The 14,903-nt window shown below is 40.9% G+C and overlaps 2 protein-coding genes across 2 annotated transcripts in view; both read right to left on the bottom strand.

The window, feature by feature from the left end:
• The window catches only part of ko (Stork-head domain-containing protein knockout), a 55,314-nt gene that overhangs the window by 6,229 nt on the left and 34,182 nt on the right, over nt 1-14,903 (bottom strand). Inside the window, exon 3 of the mRNA XM_017240585.3 lies at nt 8,836-9,031. Coding sequence (XP_017096074.2) covers nt 8,836-9,031 — 196 coding nt within the window. The remainder of the gene's footprint in view (nt 1-8,835; nt 9,032-14,903) is intronic.
• Nucleotides 7,861-8,825, bottom strand: LOC108124746 (uncharacterized). The gene has a single exon (XM_017240586.3). It carries the CDS (start codon nt 8,721-8,723, stop codon nt 7,929-7,931), a length of 795 nt encoding a protein of 264 aa, XP_017096075.2. The 5' UTR covers nt 8,724-8,825; the 3' UTR covers nt 7,861-7,928.

Here is a 14,903-nt window from a genome sequence, read left to right as displayed (position 1 = left end):
TCTGAAAATTTAGGCTTAATAGTTTTTATATCAGAGACGTCTATTTGATTAACAAAATTCAGCCAAAAACCTTATAAAGTATCTATTTTCTTTTAGATTTAAAAAAAAAACCCAATGGGTTAATCAATTTTTTTTATGAATAAGTTCTCAAACTACTTGGTCTTTAATGATAATTGGCTTAAAAAATTAGTAAACGTTTTTACACCAAGCTTAAATGTCTTAAAGGTTTTAAAGTTAATGTTTCTGGAATTAAATGCATTATAAAATGTCCTAATCTTATAAAAAGCAATTACAAGATCTAGAAACTAAAATTATAAGAGTGTTTTTAATACAAACTCTAAAGGATTTGGAATTTCTAGTTTCAAGTTATAGACCTTAAGCTTGAGGTCGATTTATAGATTTTATGGGGCTTGATACCTTGTAATATAGATATGGAAAGGCCTTATTAAAACCCCTATACCTACGAAAATATACCTATTTTCTCGACTAACTCTTTGAAAAACATAACTATTAAACTAACATAAAAAGAAACTATTAGTTTCTTCTATTTTTCATTTCAAAACATGCCTTGTACAACCCCCAACTTGAACTTGATTTGTTGAGTTTCATATATGAATTGACTCGTTTAAGCTATTTGTATCTATATCCCAGAAAAAACATGATGTTGGTTTAACAAACATACACCCTGCCACCCACATCCCACACATCCCCATAAAGTCGGCCCAAGATCAAGGCCCCCACCCCTGGAAAATGCCACAGCCCCTCGAGCACGCGCAACCCACTTTCATCCTCCATCCTCCAAGAGGGGCAGTGATGTTTGCAATTTGTTCAGCTTATCCGTGGGCTGGATACGCCGGGGGCCGTTAACACCCCGTTGCAATTAAAATTAATAAACGAATCGAAAGGCAAACTCGTGACGCCCCCGCTGCAACATTGGCTCCAGCGACACACTGGCATTATCAATTGGCATTTCATGTTGATTTCCCAATGCATTTCTCTCGATTTTCGGGGGTTTATCGTTTAAGGAAGTGTTAATTTATTTGCTCCTCTCCTTTAGTGTTTTGGGGGCCTCGGGGGCAGAAAACCGAAAAGCGAAAACAAAGCTGGTATAACTTTTGCCAGACTGGGGGTATAAATAGTAATAAATTGCCATCGATAGCCAAAAATTATTGATTATTTTGAAATGGACAGCGTTAAGAGTTTATGAAGCTCGTCCATTGTGGTTGCGGCTGCTGCTGTGGCATCGCTGGCGGTTATAAGATCAAACCAAATCCCCCCCAAAAAAAAAAATTCGAAAAAAAATTAAACTAAACGCGAAAATGTGCCAACAACACGATAGGCTTACAAGATTTCCCCCTTTTGCGATTTTTTTTTTCTAATAATAAGAGACAGCGGCAACCAAGACCGAATAAAAAGGAGAAAAAATCATACATCAAGATTATTGTTACTTGCGGCAATTGCATCACAGTAATGGGCTGCAAAAAAAGTAACAAAAATAACACACATACACACACTTACTGAGATACAAAAACAAAGCATCTGAATAAAAAATGGAAATCGCAAGAAACATTTTTCATTTGCATAAAAATTCATGGCAACTACAAGCGCTAAAAATGTTTGCCGCATGTTTCTGCCCCACGGGCAATTGGTAGAGGTATAGGGATGGGGATGGGGGTGTAGCGGGGGTGGTGGTATGCAGATGCTGGGGGAGGGTGGTGCAGTGGTCCAAGCCTTCAGTGGGAGGTAGTTGAAAACAACCTTCAAGCTACAAAAAACACTTGACTCCGAAAGCCAGGCTTTTTGGTTTCCCAATCCGGGATTCAGAAGACACGGAAAAATATTTTAGGTATTTGGTTTTTTAAAGATAAGGGTTTAGGAATTTCATTTAGGTATTTTTAAGTTAAAATATTAATTTTGAACTAACAAATTTTAAGTTATTAAAACGAAACGAAAGCTTAAAAAGCGATTTGATGATTAAGATCATCAGAGATATCCATAAGAGCATGTACTATATTTTCCGTTTTACTCTTATAACAAATCTATTATAGTTCTTTAAAAAATTGAAAGATTTATATATTATTTTTCAATTAAATTATTAAATTTTATAGTAAGAGCTCTAATTTAGAGTTATAATAATTTTATTAGGAACCTTTTTAAGCATAAGGTATGATGAAAGAAATTACCTTTACCCGTTCATGATGAGTTCTATAAGAAATTGAATCTTTATCTTTCTTTAATAACCATAATTTCTAACTACAAATTCCACAAATATTTAAAAAAAATACCTTTAACCTAAATAACTAAGTTACAGACAACTTCCATCATATTTTTTCCGACTGCATGACTTGAAATCTAAGGCCCAGGTCCGTCGCGTTGACGGCGCTTTGGTTTGATTGAACACAAGGATATGTGTCCGCCGGCCATAACAACAACAGAAACAATAACAATAACATAAACCAAAGCTCAGGCAACATCAGCAACTAGCCACTAGCAACAAAAACTAGCAACTTGCAACTTGCAACAACAGCGACAATGGCAACGTCCACAATTTAAAACCAAAACGCAACACTTTCACTCTACTTAAGACGGATGAAGCTGCACCAAAACGGGGGCGGGGCTCTAAAGCGGTGGGCCAAAGGGGTGGAGTGGGGTAGACTAGGAGGTAAGGACGGCAGGTTGCCTTTGAGACACCATCTAAAGCGTCGGTGGGAAAATCGCGGCAATCGTTTTCACGTCTTTTTCATATTTATTATCATTTGCAAGTCTCGTTTCGCTTCAAGTTTTGGCCTCAACTTTGGCTCAGACTCTTTTGGCCAAAATGCAGATGAAGTCAAGCGGCCAGAAAGCCAGAGCTTTTCCAGCTTCGGGCTGGAGTTTGTCATCTGGGACAGCAGAGGCTGTGTCGAGTCCGTGTCTTTCGTTTTCACTTGGCAATTAATCAATCAGTTTACCGCCGGATGGGGGAGTCGGATTTCTTAAAAAAAAAGAAATGAACCAGAGAAGTCATGGCTTTCGGCTGAAACTCGGTAGGTAGTTAGTTAAATCGCTTTTATTGAGATTTAATCGCAAAGAAACTCATAAATCTAGGTTCAGTAAACTTGGCTACCAATATAAAATAAAAGGGAAGTACTGGAATAATTTATAGATATTTATTTAAATATTTATTTGACGATAAATATAAACAGTTTTTAGGGAAAATAAAAGCGACTAAGTCAAGTTAGAAACTAAGTAGTTTCTTTGAAAAATTTCTTCCATCACTTTGATTCCATTTTTTTGTCGTTTTCTGCCCGGAATGCACTTTTTACATAAGAAGCTCGACCTGCCACCTCCTGGCCCACTTCACCCCGCCCCCTGATCACTCTCTTCCATTTATTTCCACATCCCCTTGCCACATATAGAGCACTATACAAAAAAAAAATGTCTGGCGGCCAAACGAAGGCAATCACGATTTTGTGTCTAAAACGTTTTTTTTTTTCTGCGCGTTTTCAATTTCCCATTTTTGGTTTTTCTTTCCAGCTCTCCAGGTTCCTGGCTTCAGGGCGAGGGGGATCGGGAAATGGGCGGGAGTGGGGGTGGGGGTGGAAAAGGCCACGCAGATCGGTGAAAATCGGTGGAGAGCTGCCCTGGCGCTTGTTGCGTTCGACGAGGCGACGCTAATTGTTTCCGTCTGTTAATAAAAATATTTCAGATCAGTAACAAATTGAAAACAAGGAGGTGGCAGGAGGTGGCAGGAGGAGGCAGGAGGCGGCCGCAGTACTGCCACTGCCACTGCTGCTGTTTATGCAACGCCTCACGAAATGCAAATTGACATTTACGTGGTTGCAACACCAACTAAAAATGCCAGACAGTCGGACATTGGGCCACTAGCTTTTTCTTAGTCTTAGCCTGGCAAATAAGGAGCAACACGACGTGGCCAAGATACTATACAAAAAAAAAAAACAAAAAAATTGTTGGCGACACTTTTTGCTGCTCGACTGCCGGAGCTGCCTATGTTTTGCTGTGTTAAAGGTCAATGAGTCTGGGGTTAGTGGACCTGAACCTGGGAGCCTGCCAACAGCTTATGCCTCCTTGTTGTGCAACCCATGATGATGATGGGATAATGTCTAAGCGGCCATAGAATCGTGTCGGATTTGGCTAAATTGCCAGCCATTTTTGGTGCGTGGAGTTGTCTCCTCAGAAAGTAACTACATCACAATGGATAGCTGGGGATGGAGCTTTTCCAGAGAACACTTTCTCGGCCAGCGAGGTAGGGGGTACAAATCTGTGAAGCGAAACCAAGAGCTCAAATCAAATGGGTTGACCTCATTAACCGAATGGGAAGACGGCTGGAAAATGGCAATCAGTGTGGGCAAAAGAATTAAGCCGAGAAGGAGAACAATAAAATTACAATAATCGCTTGAAAGGGTGTGTGGTGGGGGTGTTGGGGGCGTCAGCGGTGTCGGTGGTGTCAGGGGTGAGGAGGAGGAGGTGCTGGTGCTGCTCAAGCGACCATGATGATGGTGATGAACTTGCAAAAGACAACTTCCAATGACAATGACTCTTGTATCAGTCTTTTTTTTTGGCAAGCTTGGTTACGCTTTAGAGAATTTCTTTCAAACCCCCTTGGGAAACCTTTAAGGTTTGTTAACCTTTCAAGAAATTGGCCGAAAAGCTTAACGGTGTGGTGAGAACCTAGTATGAGAAACCTTTAAATTTAAGGCCTAAAAAACCTAAAAAGTGTCTGGAAGTATAAATTATCCATGTCTACATTTTTTTACTCTTTCATTTTAATTTAAAGCCTTGAAAGCTTGTAAAAAATATTACCAGTCCCTGTGTCCTTAAGTCTAAGTAACTATATCCAGGTTATAAGATCTGTGTAAGACTTAAGGATCTATTTTAAAATTTTCTTCTAAGTTCTATTCATTTAGCTTGGTAATTAAAAAAAAAAAGAATCTTGAGACTACCTACAAGGCCAAGTCTATTTTAAGCTCCCATCATTTTAAATATTTGTTTCATTATATTTATTTTGTTTTGTTTAACTACCAATAACCATAAAAAAATCTTAAAATAACCAAAGGTTGCTATTTTCGCATTTGCATGTTGCAACAACGACAATATTTGTCAGAAACTTGATTTTCGCAACTTGTACTCCGACAGACTGTTGCTGCTGCTGGCTGCTGTTGACTTGGCTGATTTCTACCGATTAACGATTTGTTAATGGCTCGAATATTAAGTTACAATTATCTGACGGACGTCCATCGATGGAGGCCTCATCTCACCACCGACTGTCATGGCCACATTTCACTTTCAGGCAAAAGCAAAAGCCCAAGCCGGAGACGAGAAATCGTGATGAAATTGATTTGCGGCCAGCTCTCGCTCTATCTGGAAAACTGCATAATTTTCTCGCTTTCCAGCTATTTTGCATTTGCCATTTGTCTACCATGATGGCGCTTCTCTGGCGCTTCCACTGTCAAATTGGCAAAGCGGCAAGCTTCGGCATTTTCCTCTGATTTTTCCTGCATCCATCCCACCACCCACCATTGAAAAAAGCTGCAATCTATGTTGGCTCTTTAGCACGAAACTGAATTTAATTTGCTTTTTCAGTTTCTGCAATTCGCATACTTTATCTTTTCATTTATTTGGCATGTTTGTTGTCTAATTGAGCGAGAAATTGCCGTTGATTGATTGTTTTTGCATGCAATGTGTTATTTGTTATATGTTTTGTTGCTTTTGTTGCAAGAGTTGCTTTTATTTCCCAGTTTGCAACACCCCACCGTTAAATGCAATTCGATTAAGTTGCCAACAATTCGCAACAGCCAACGGACTTATGACCCATTCTATTTGTATTTTATTTTTTGAAAAACGAAATAGATTTGTCACAGACTTTATTGGCAAAAAGAAAGCACTAAAGTATTATCGGTGACTTGCGTCAAAACTCGACAGTTGGTTATGCATTTTCGAAAGGCTGTGAAATGGCTGTAAATGGCAATGTTTACACTTGAATTTAATGCATATTGCCAATTCCCATGCCGACAGTCTGCAAAATTATTATTATTCAAAATGACAGAATGTCGAAAGTCCGCTTAATGATGAAATATTGCCCAGACAGAGGCTTTTGCGGCAAAGTAATCGATTCATAAATAATAGTTGAAGAGCGTTTAAAAGCAGAAAATTTATATTAATGTCCATGTTTATGAGAGCTGTTATTTAAGGTTGAAAATGGCTAATAACAAGGATTGTAGGCTTTTTTATTTAAAACTTTAAAGTTTAAACCCTTAGCCCTATATTAGATGTCGATTAAATAAATTTTTAACTATTTTTGTGATTAGTTTCTATTGCATTTTGGCTAATTTTCTACCAACCCTATCTATAAGCTATCTATAACCTATCTATAAGACATCTTAGACTCCATTTTCAGCCATTTTCAAAAATCACATACTTTTAACAAGAGTTTAAATTTCAATTTAAATTATTAACTTAATCGATAATTATCAAGCTATATATTGAGCTGCAGAGCTGCTCTTTAGGGCCTAGAAGGCCAAATATTAATATAAGCTTCTTTATTTATAATGTAAGAAGACATTTATTATTTATAATGTAAGCTTCTTTATTTTAAACTTAAAACTCTTAGTAGGGGCTTATAAGCCAATATTATCAGACATTCTCGATTAACTTCAATATTTATGATTGATTATTTCTTATCTGTTCTTATTATTTCTTATAATTATTTCCTATCTATAGCCCATATAAAACCCTACTCCTTAGGCCTTTAAAACATCTGTGTCTAAAAAAAGTCTATATTCAAATTCAAGTAATTATAACAATCGATAACTATGATAGTTTCTATTTAAGTCATAAAGAGGCCTAAAGTATTTAAAACAAACCCCATCATAAACCATTAGTTAACCCCCATTCTTAGACCTAAAAAAAACCATCCGTTAGAGTATCTATTGTGGCATTATGCGTCCTGTCTTGTTGGCAAATGGAATTGTCATGTTTATGGTAATTAACAGTTAATGGGTTCTACGCCATTGCAGCTGTTAATTGGCAAACACAAAGTGCATTCTGCATTTTGGCCACACACTCATGGATTCTGTACTTCTGCAGTTGCAACTGGCAGTCTGCATTCGAGTCTGCCTTGTCTGTCTGCCTGGAACTGAGACTGAGAGCTCTTTGTTTGGTCAGCGATATTTCCTCAATTGAATTCCACATGGAATGGAGAGCGCAGTGCCAGAGAAAATAATATATATTGCCACGAGTGGTGGCCACAAATCGTAGCTTATTAATTTTCAGATAAAAAAGAGAAAAAAGTTCGCCAAAGGCCGTCCGTTTCCACAACCTCAACGATCTCCGCCTGGTCGGTCATTTATCAATTCATGGACTGGCCGGCCAGGCCCCCGCTTCCCAAGTGGAAGTGTGAAAAAGAAAAGGGGAAAAGGTGGCAGTGGAAATGATGGAGGGACAAGGTGGAACAGGGTGGTGGTACAGCAGGGGCAGCCGCGTATTAACTGCACAGGTGTCCACTTAATTGACAGCTAACGAGGCACCGAGGAGACCAGTGACCAAAAACGATAGACCCGCCGACCGCCGAGGCCAGACACATCAATATTTGATGAAGTGCACGTCCCATCGATTACACCGAAAACACAAAATATTGGGTCTATATATGGGCTATCTATATAGACCTTGTATATATAATAACTGCAATTCCAAGAGACTCTAAATAATAGGGATTAAAAGTACTCCAAGTCTATAATAACTACAACTCGAAGAGGCTTCATAAAATAGCGATTAAAAGAGCTCCCGAAACAATAGTACCCTAAAAAAAATTAAAGCCAAGTTTAAAGCCAATCCCAAACTATAAGATAACACATATAAAATATTCCCAATATTATTAAATTTTTTAAGGAAAAGCACATTCTTCTGAGAACTCTCCAAGGAAAATGCCCTCAAAATCTTGGCGGCACTTGGAGGTGCTTTTTGGCGCAAACAGGACAATAGAGAAGTGTTTGACGGATGCCCTCCGAGGAGTCCACACTTTTGGCATGGAGATTGTAGTTCGCCTGGGAACCGAGCAGAATTGGTTTCCTATAAAAGGAGTCCTTGTAGGTGTAGCGAGTTTGCGAGGACTTGTCCATCAGATTAGGGGGCATCAGTGTTTGGACACTTTCGTTGACCTGGAGGTTTGTCACCTTGGCGGGCTTCGTCTCTTTCAGTTTCAGCTCCTCTTCCGACTCTAGACCGAAACCATCCCCCAAGTCTTGGCGCGAGGGACAGCCACTCAGGAAGGATCTCAATGGCTCTAGAGGATTTCTGCCACCCGTTTGGCGACCGTGGGCCATTAGACTCATGGGCGATGGAAATCGCTGACAGCTGCCTCGCAGGCTATCGATCTTCAGCTTGCCCTCTAGCTCCCGCTGAGCCATCGCCAAGATGGACCAGATGGAGGCCTGACCCGACCCCTTGTTTCTGAGGTTGTACTTCCGCTGCTCCTCGTACATGAGGAACCGCAGCTGCTGGAGCTGCTTCCACCGCTCGAAGTCGGCTTGGCGCTCCTCCAGGGCCTTCTCTTTTTTCTTGACTACCTGGAGCTGGTGGTTGAGCTCCTCTTGGGTCATGTTCTCCACCTCCAGTGGTGACAGCAGCAGACGCTGCGACCAGAACAGTATCCGTCGGGTCGCCAACTCGCGCTGCTTCAGGCTACGCGAATTAGGTTCGCAGTCCTCATCCGATCGGCCAGCCATTCTCCTCCTCCCAGTCTTACCTTACAACCCAGAAATTTTGTACATTTTCCCTCCCAAAAACTAGAACTAGAAGCCTATCCCTAAGTTTGCTATATTTCGGATTGAAACTTACCCACTGAGCTGATCACATAGGTGGCCGGCGGTTTCAGGACACTCCGGGCGAAGGCGCCTCGTAGGACTTCCAGGGCGCAGGGCTCTGCCGTAACCAGTAGCATTCCAGGAGCAACATGTCCAGCATATTTGAGGGCACGAGTGGCGGCTGTCAGAGGTCCGTTCCACCAGCATTGTGCATTGGCAGCCAGGAAGTTCTGTAAGTAAGAGACGAGAGGAGGTTAGGTCAAAGGTTTCAAAGCCAAATAATGTACTCCAGGCCGGATGCAGACATCCATCCCTAGTTAATCTCGTAAATGCCCCCAAAATTGGCATCCCTTGTAGGAAACCCCAACTATATAGCCCCTATCAATTCAGTGGGTCGACCCATTCAGTGATTTCCATTGGGAGCCTGCATCTCATCAGCTAATTGACAAATTGCAGAGCAGTGAGTGGCATAATTGGCGTGGCAGCCGGGCTTAAAGAGCTATCCATCTGTGGGCGGTGCAGGCAGCGCCGCTGAAACCAAAACTGAGGCTGCAACCTGATGGCTGGCAACCATCAATTAGCCAAAGCGGATCGCTGCCACGCCTCTGTGGCACAGCCACACAAAAAGATTAAAGAGATGGGGTGGCGCCACGAAAGACCGAAAAAGCCGCTGCCTCATTGTATCTCGGATGTAAATGCAGTTCATGTGAATTTATTTTTTGGGGGAGCTACCAAAAATCGAAATCCTTAACACGTTCTGGTCAAAAGGTTTACGTGGAAGTGGTAAGAAATGGTAAGAAATGGCAGGAAAAGAAACAGATAAGTGGAGGGAGGGCGGATTAAAGTGGTGACTGGGGCAGCAAATAAATGTCCAATTTGTGCAGTGACAGGAACACTTGAGGCACGTTTTTGATGTAAACACGGACAAAAAGGGTCGAGAGTCACAACAAAACCCCATGGACTCCATGGACAATGCAACCCGGGAACTTCAACTCAATGGAGGCGGTTGGGAAATGGGAATTCAAAACCTAAAGAGCACTCGCAGTCCCAAGACCCAGTACCAGTACCAGAGATCGATGTAGCCGCCGGAGTTTCACGCTTTGTGGCTTTCTGTGTCGCTAATGAACATCATCCAGTTTGAGCGATTTGACCTTTTTGTTTGATGGGACGGAGGGAAGGGACTTTATAGGAGGGTGTCGAACGATCACCCAGGTATTGTCCAGATATTGCCATTTCTTGTGGTCGGTCGGTCACTCCTCGTTGCTTGAATGTCGCCAGGGCCTCGGAATGTCTCTTATATAAGGTGGATGGACTCTCTCCGGCCCCAGACCTGAAGGCCTATCTTCCAACCATCTCCTCCACCTAAAATCCACCATCTATGCATCTGAAAAAAGTCCAAGCCTAAGCACACCTTCCGCCCGGGGCGGTTCAATTAATGCATGAGAAGGCGAAGAAATTAACTCGTCATTGCTGGCCCGTCAGTGACGGGCTTTGGCTGGAGATGGGGTCGGGACTGTCACGAGCCGCCAGATGGCGCTCATGGTACACTCGAAAAAATGTATTATAGGTTTTTAGAGACTATGAAAATACTTGGCACTAAACGAGGAATGTTTTAGCTAAACTTTTTATATATTTTTTAAGCGCTCTTTCTTTCTATTTTTGTATTAGCTATAATTTTTACTGTAAAATCTATATACTTTCCTTTTATTATAAACTATAAAAATATATTAATAGAAGCTGCAGAAGAAGAAACAGAAGCTGCCAAGGGGATGTATTTAAGTTTATGTTGCTTATAGACTTTTTTTTAAGAAAATTCTATAATCAAACTTATAAAAATAGACTTATATCTTCAAAAAATATCTTCTAAAAATCCAATTCATATAAATTTCTCTCTCTGCATCTCATCCCCCTGCCCTCACTATAATTATACTGCTGCATCATGGCTAGACACGAGACAAAAATGCCAGAGACAATCATCAACAGCCTACTTACTATATGGAGGCTTTCCATCGATCAAATCAAAAGGGACTATGGGGTCTTTAAGATACCATGGACGGGGGGCTGTAAGGTGTCTCGGTTTCTCGGAAGTAATGCAAAACTTTTAATAATCAAATCAAATGCTCACGCCGACCTGTGCCGTGTCGCGCGTATGAAAGTCATTTTCTCCTCGGGGCTGAAGTTTGAAGTTTCGCTTTTTGGCTTTTTGGTGTTTGGGTTTTGGCTGCTCTTGATGTCGTTTCATGTCTTGTCTTTTTTTTATTCGGGTGGCGGCTTTCGTTTTGGGACTTTTACTTAATTTCATGTAATAGAAAACTAAACAACAAAACTCCCACAAAAATAATGCTTCAAGACAAAACTATCACCGCGAGAGTGGAGTGGAATCGAGTCGAGCTTAGAGTGGCAGGAGGAGGCCTCATGTGGGGATTTAACTGTTTCGGTTGCTGCCGTGCTGCTGCTGTTGCAAGTCAAACTGCAACTGTTGCAAGTCTCTCGTGTGTGCCGCATAAAAAGATAATAACAATATACAAACAAATGCGCAGTCAGGCAGCCAGTAAGCCAACCGGAGATTGCCAGCCACTGCGGACTTTGGAGCTTAATAGAGTTATGATGAAGTATAATAATCCTTGACCTTTCCACCAGCCAACATCAAGTTGCAGACATCAGCAACCCATAGCCGCAGCCACTCTTAGGCACAAGTCAAAAACGTTTTCGTGTTTTCCCCTATTTTGGGGTTTTTTTTGGGAGACCCTTCATTTGACTTTAAAAGCGGCATTTAATTCCGTAAATGAGAAGCAGCCAGGTCCGAAAATAAAATTGTTTCGCATCCCGAGATCATGGGAACCGTCAAGGTGACAGGGATTTATGCCAAAAGGCGGAGTATAATATTTAACGATAGTGCAACCATAAATACGCATCTCTTAAGCTGCCGACTTGGCGGGTCAGGTCGAGGTCGTATACAATTTTGGGTTGTTTATCTTTTTCTTATTTTTTTTTGGGAATTGGAAACGCCCCTTGTGCCAAAGCGGGAGCTTTAAAGTTAAAAACCATTGAAACATTTATGACTTAATAACAGTTTGAAGATCTTTCAAGTTTTGTAATAATTATGGGATTTGTAGATCTCTATGTTTTTATCTAAAAGTTCATAAGATAAGTAGTCTTGGAGTTATGATCATGTTTATGCCTTTGTGAGCCAATTAAGGTTAAACACATAAATGCAATTTCCAAATTATATCCCTGCTTGTCACGTACTGTATCTAATCTTCTATTTCCCCCTCGGACTCGAGTCTGAAGTATAATTATTTTTCTGCAGCTCAGTTGCAATTATTTCAGGCTTTCTCACGTCCCATAACTTGTGCGAGCTCCTTTGTTTTCCTTATCCCTGTCATCATGGTTTATTCTTGGGGGGGTTGAGCGAAGTCCTGACCATGTCCTGTCCGTGTCCATAAACTTAGCGCCTGTCGGAAGCGCCTTTGAGCATAAATACTGGACGTACAGCGTTCCAATCAATGCGGCTAGTCCTGATAAGGATACAAATTGCATGGCCAGGGTCGAGGCAACGCCCATGTCCACCTCCCCCTCGGAAAGGAAACGGAATAAGATGTGCGGCTGACTGACTCGATTTGTACTGCACTTAAAATTCCAATTGGATTTGGCCAAAGGGGGTTGAGTGCCGGGTGGGCGGATAGCCACTATCGAGGGTTGCCAGGATGCCAGGTTCAATGACCAGAAATCTAGTACTTACTCTTGGCTAAACATGCGATTTGTTTTATTAGTTTTTCCTAAGGGCCAGGCATATAAAAACAACCGACAAGATATGGCCGGCAGATGTTGGCAAAAGTCCTGACTGCCAGATCCCAGGGCTTGGATGTCCTCTGCCCTGGATATCTAACATGGCATCGCATCTGCAACTATATCAACTTTTTGGCAGCCCATTGCGGTCGCTATTTTTGTTGCAATTAATAATGAAAAATATTTTGAGAAACTTTCTGCTTAAAACTTGCTCATACTCTGAATAGGAAAAAGTTGTGCAATTGCTTCTAAAACTTTTCAAAAAGTAAAAGGAACTCCGGGGGAAAAATATGTTAAATGCTTCAGACCACAAGATAATCGTTTATCAAATAGATTTACTTCCGTTCTGGGGAAAAACAGCTCATATTTTAAGAGTTTTATGAAAGAAAAGCAAGATAACCTGTTCTACTTGAGATATAAACAAGAACGGCGCCCTGGCTCCACAAACACTATTTATTTGTTTGGATTTCAATACAAATATATGGAAAACTATCAAGCTGTAGCAATCAGCACCTCCACTTTAAAGCAAAGTGTGAAAAGTCTATTTGGGGGGAATCGGTGTCTGGGAACTGTGGGAACAATCAAGTCTGTTGCAGTCAGTTCTCTTTTCAGTTTTTTATTTTAAACCTGCACCTGCACCCTGTTCTGGCTTGATTTGTTGATGTCTTTTTTGTTTTGGCTGTTGGCTTTTGTATTTTGGCGTTGAAGCTTCACTGGCACTTGCTGAAATGTCTGGGGCCTATTTGGGGCCTTTGTACTTTGGCTTTGTACGGTGCCTGTCATTCATCCGACCTAGCAGCTAGTTATCCGTATCTGTATGAGCTGGCCTGGCATTTGGCACGCAACTTATAGATACACCTAGATAATGCCTAGCTCGTCATTCAATCAATCTGGCAAATCATGCAATAGGGGGGTATATACTACATATATAGTACTTGGATCTCTAGAAGATACTATTTTCGTTAAACTGCCTGTCAAAAGTTACTAATGAGAATCGGATTGCAACTGGGGGGCTATAGAGGTTGCTGCTTCAAGCCAACTTTTAATTGCCACCTTAGACTACAGCTTAATTTGCCTCAGTGTAATTATGGGTAATTACTTTTCGAGCAAAATTCAATTTAAGTTTGTGAGTTACAGATGTAATGGCTTGAGAAATTCAATTTTCACGCGGAAATGTACAGTCATGGGCTTGAGTCCTGATTAATGAAGAAAAACTAATATAGAAAATAGATTAAGGTAATGATAATGATAGAACCATACTTATAGTACTATAAGTATGTGAAGATGGAGTGTTGTGTTTTATATTTATGATTTCATAAAGAAACAACATTTCGTAGGTCAAAAATTTATTGGTTTGTTGTTTCCCCGACACCCCATGCGCTGATGGGCTTCTCCAATAAACAACATCCCACTGACACAAAACAAAAATATAAAAAAAAGATTGAACTACAAGTACGTGGCCCCATGTGTTGCTGGTTTTGTGTTATTTTGGATTTTTTCGGCTTTCGGCTTGTGCTGCAATCTCAGTCGCCTGGCGTGACCGAAAACAAATAAATAAAGGAGAAACGAGAGCTTCAACTTGAACTGAAGTTGTGTTGGCTGCCACTGGACACCGACCTTGTCCAGGGGAATTATGCAACACGAGGCAAGGTGGAACAGGTGAGTAGCTGGGGCAGCAAAGAGCAGCCAATAAATGATAGTCCCGACCAGATGTCAGTGTTCAGTGTTTGTCAATCAAATTAGTCGGCGGCGTTGATTGCAATCGAAATTAATGAAAAGCAATCATAAGGCGGCGCACGCCAACCAATTAAACGACGACAAAAAGTAAATTTGCGCTTAAACGGTTGCACCATCGATTCAATTTCATTAAATCCAATCAGACCAATTGAAGATGTAAGGCCGGCGAGGGGTTAACAACAATTCAAATAGCTTTTTTCTATCTTTTCTTTTCCCCGTTTGTGAGTGCCGCGTGCCGATAAATCAATTTACTTGGCCTGACTTGCTGACTCCCCACTCCTCCAATGATTGCATGAAATTGTATTTGAAGAAACTCCAGAGTTCCGGAGCCATATGTCTTGTGGTGGCCATGGATACTAACCGGTGATACTTTCTGCCTGGGTCTTACTTACTATCCACTTTGAAGTAAGAAAACAACTGGATTTTAATCAGAAACTGTTTCTTAAGAAAGTATTGATTTTAAAGCATGTCATTTTGATTTAATTCTTTAAAAAAAACCGTTCTTTATTAATTAAGGATTTAGTCTTCAAACGTGTTTGGTTTGAGGAGTTACTCAAAAAATACTAAACAGAACCC

Source organism: Drosophila bipectinata, chromosome 3L (assembly GCF_030179905.1).
Source record: "Drosophila bipectinata strain 14024-0381.07 chromosome 3L, DbipHiC1v2, whole genome shotgun sequence".
Taxonomy (NCBI): Eukaryota; Metazoa; Arthropoda; class Insecta; order Diptera; family Drosophilidae; genus Drosophila; species Drosophila bipectinata.
The sequence above is the reverse complement of the archived record's forward strand: the minus strand, read 5'-3'. Positions and strand labels throughout refer to the sequence as shown.

Excerpts from the sequence above, each read along its gene's own strand:
- LOC108124746 (XM_017240586.3), bottom strand. The coding sequence starts at position 8,723 with ATGGCTGGCCGATCGGATGAGGACTGCGAACCTAATTCGCGTAGCCTG.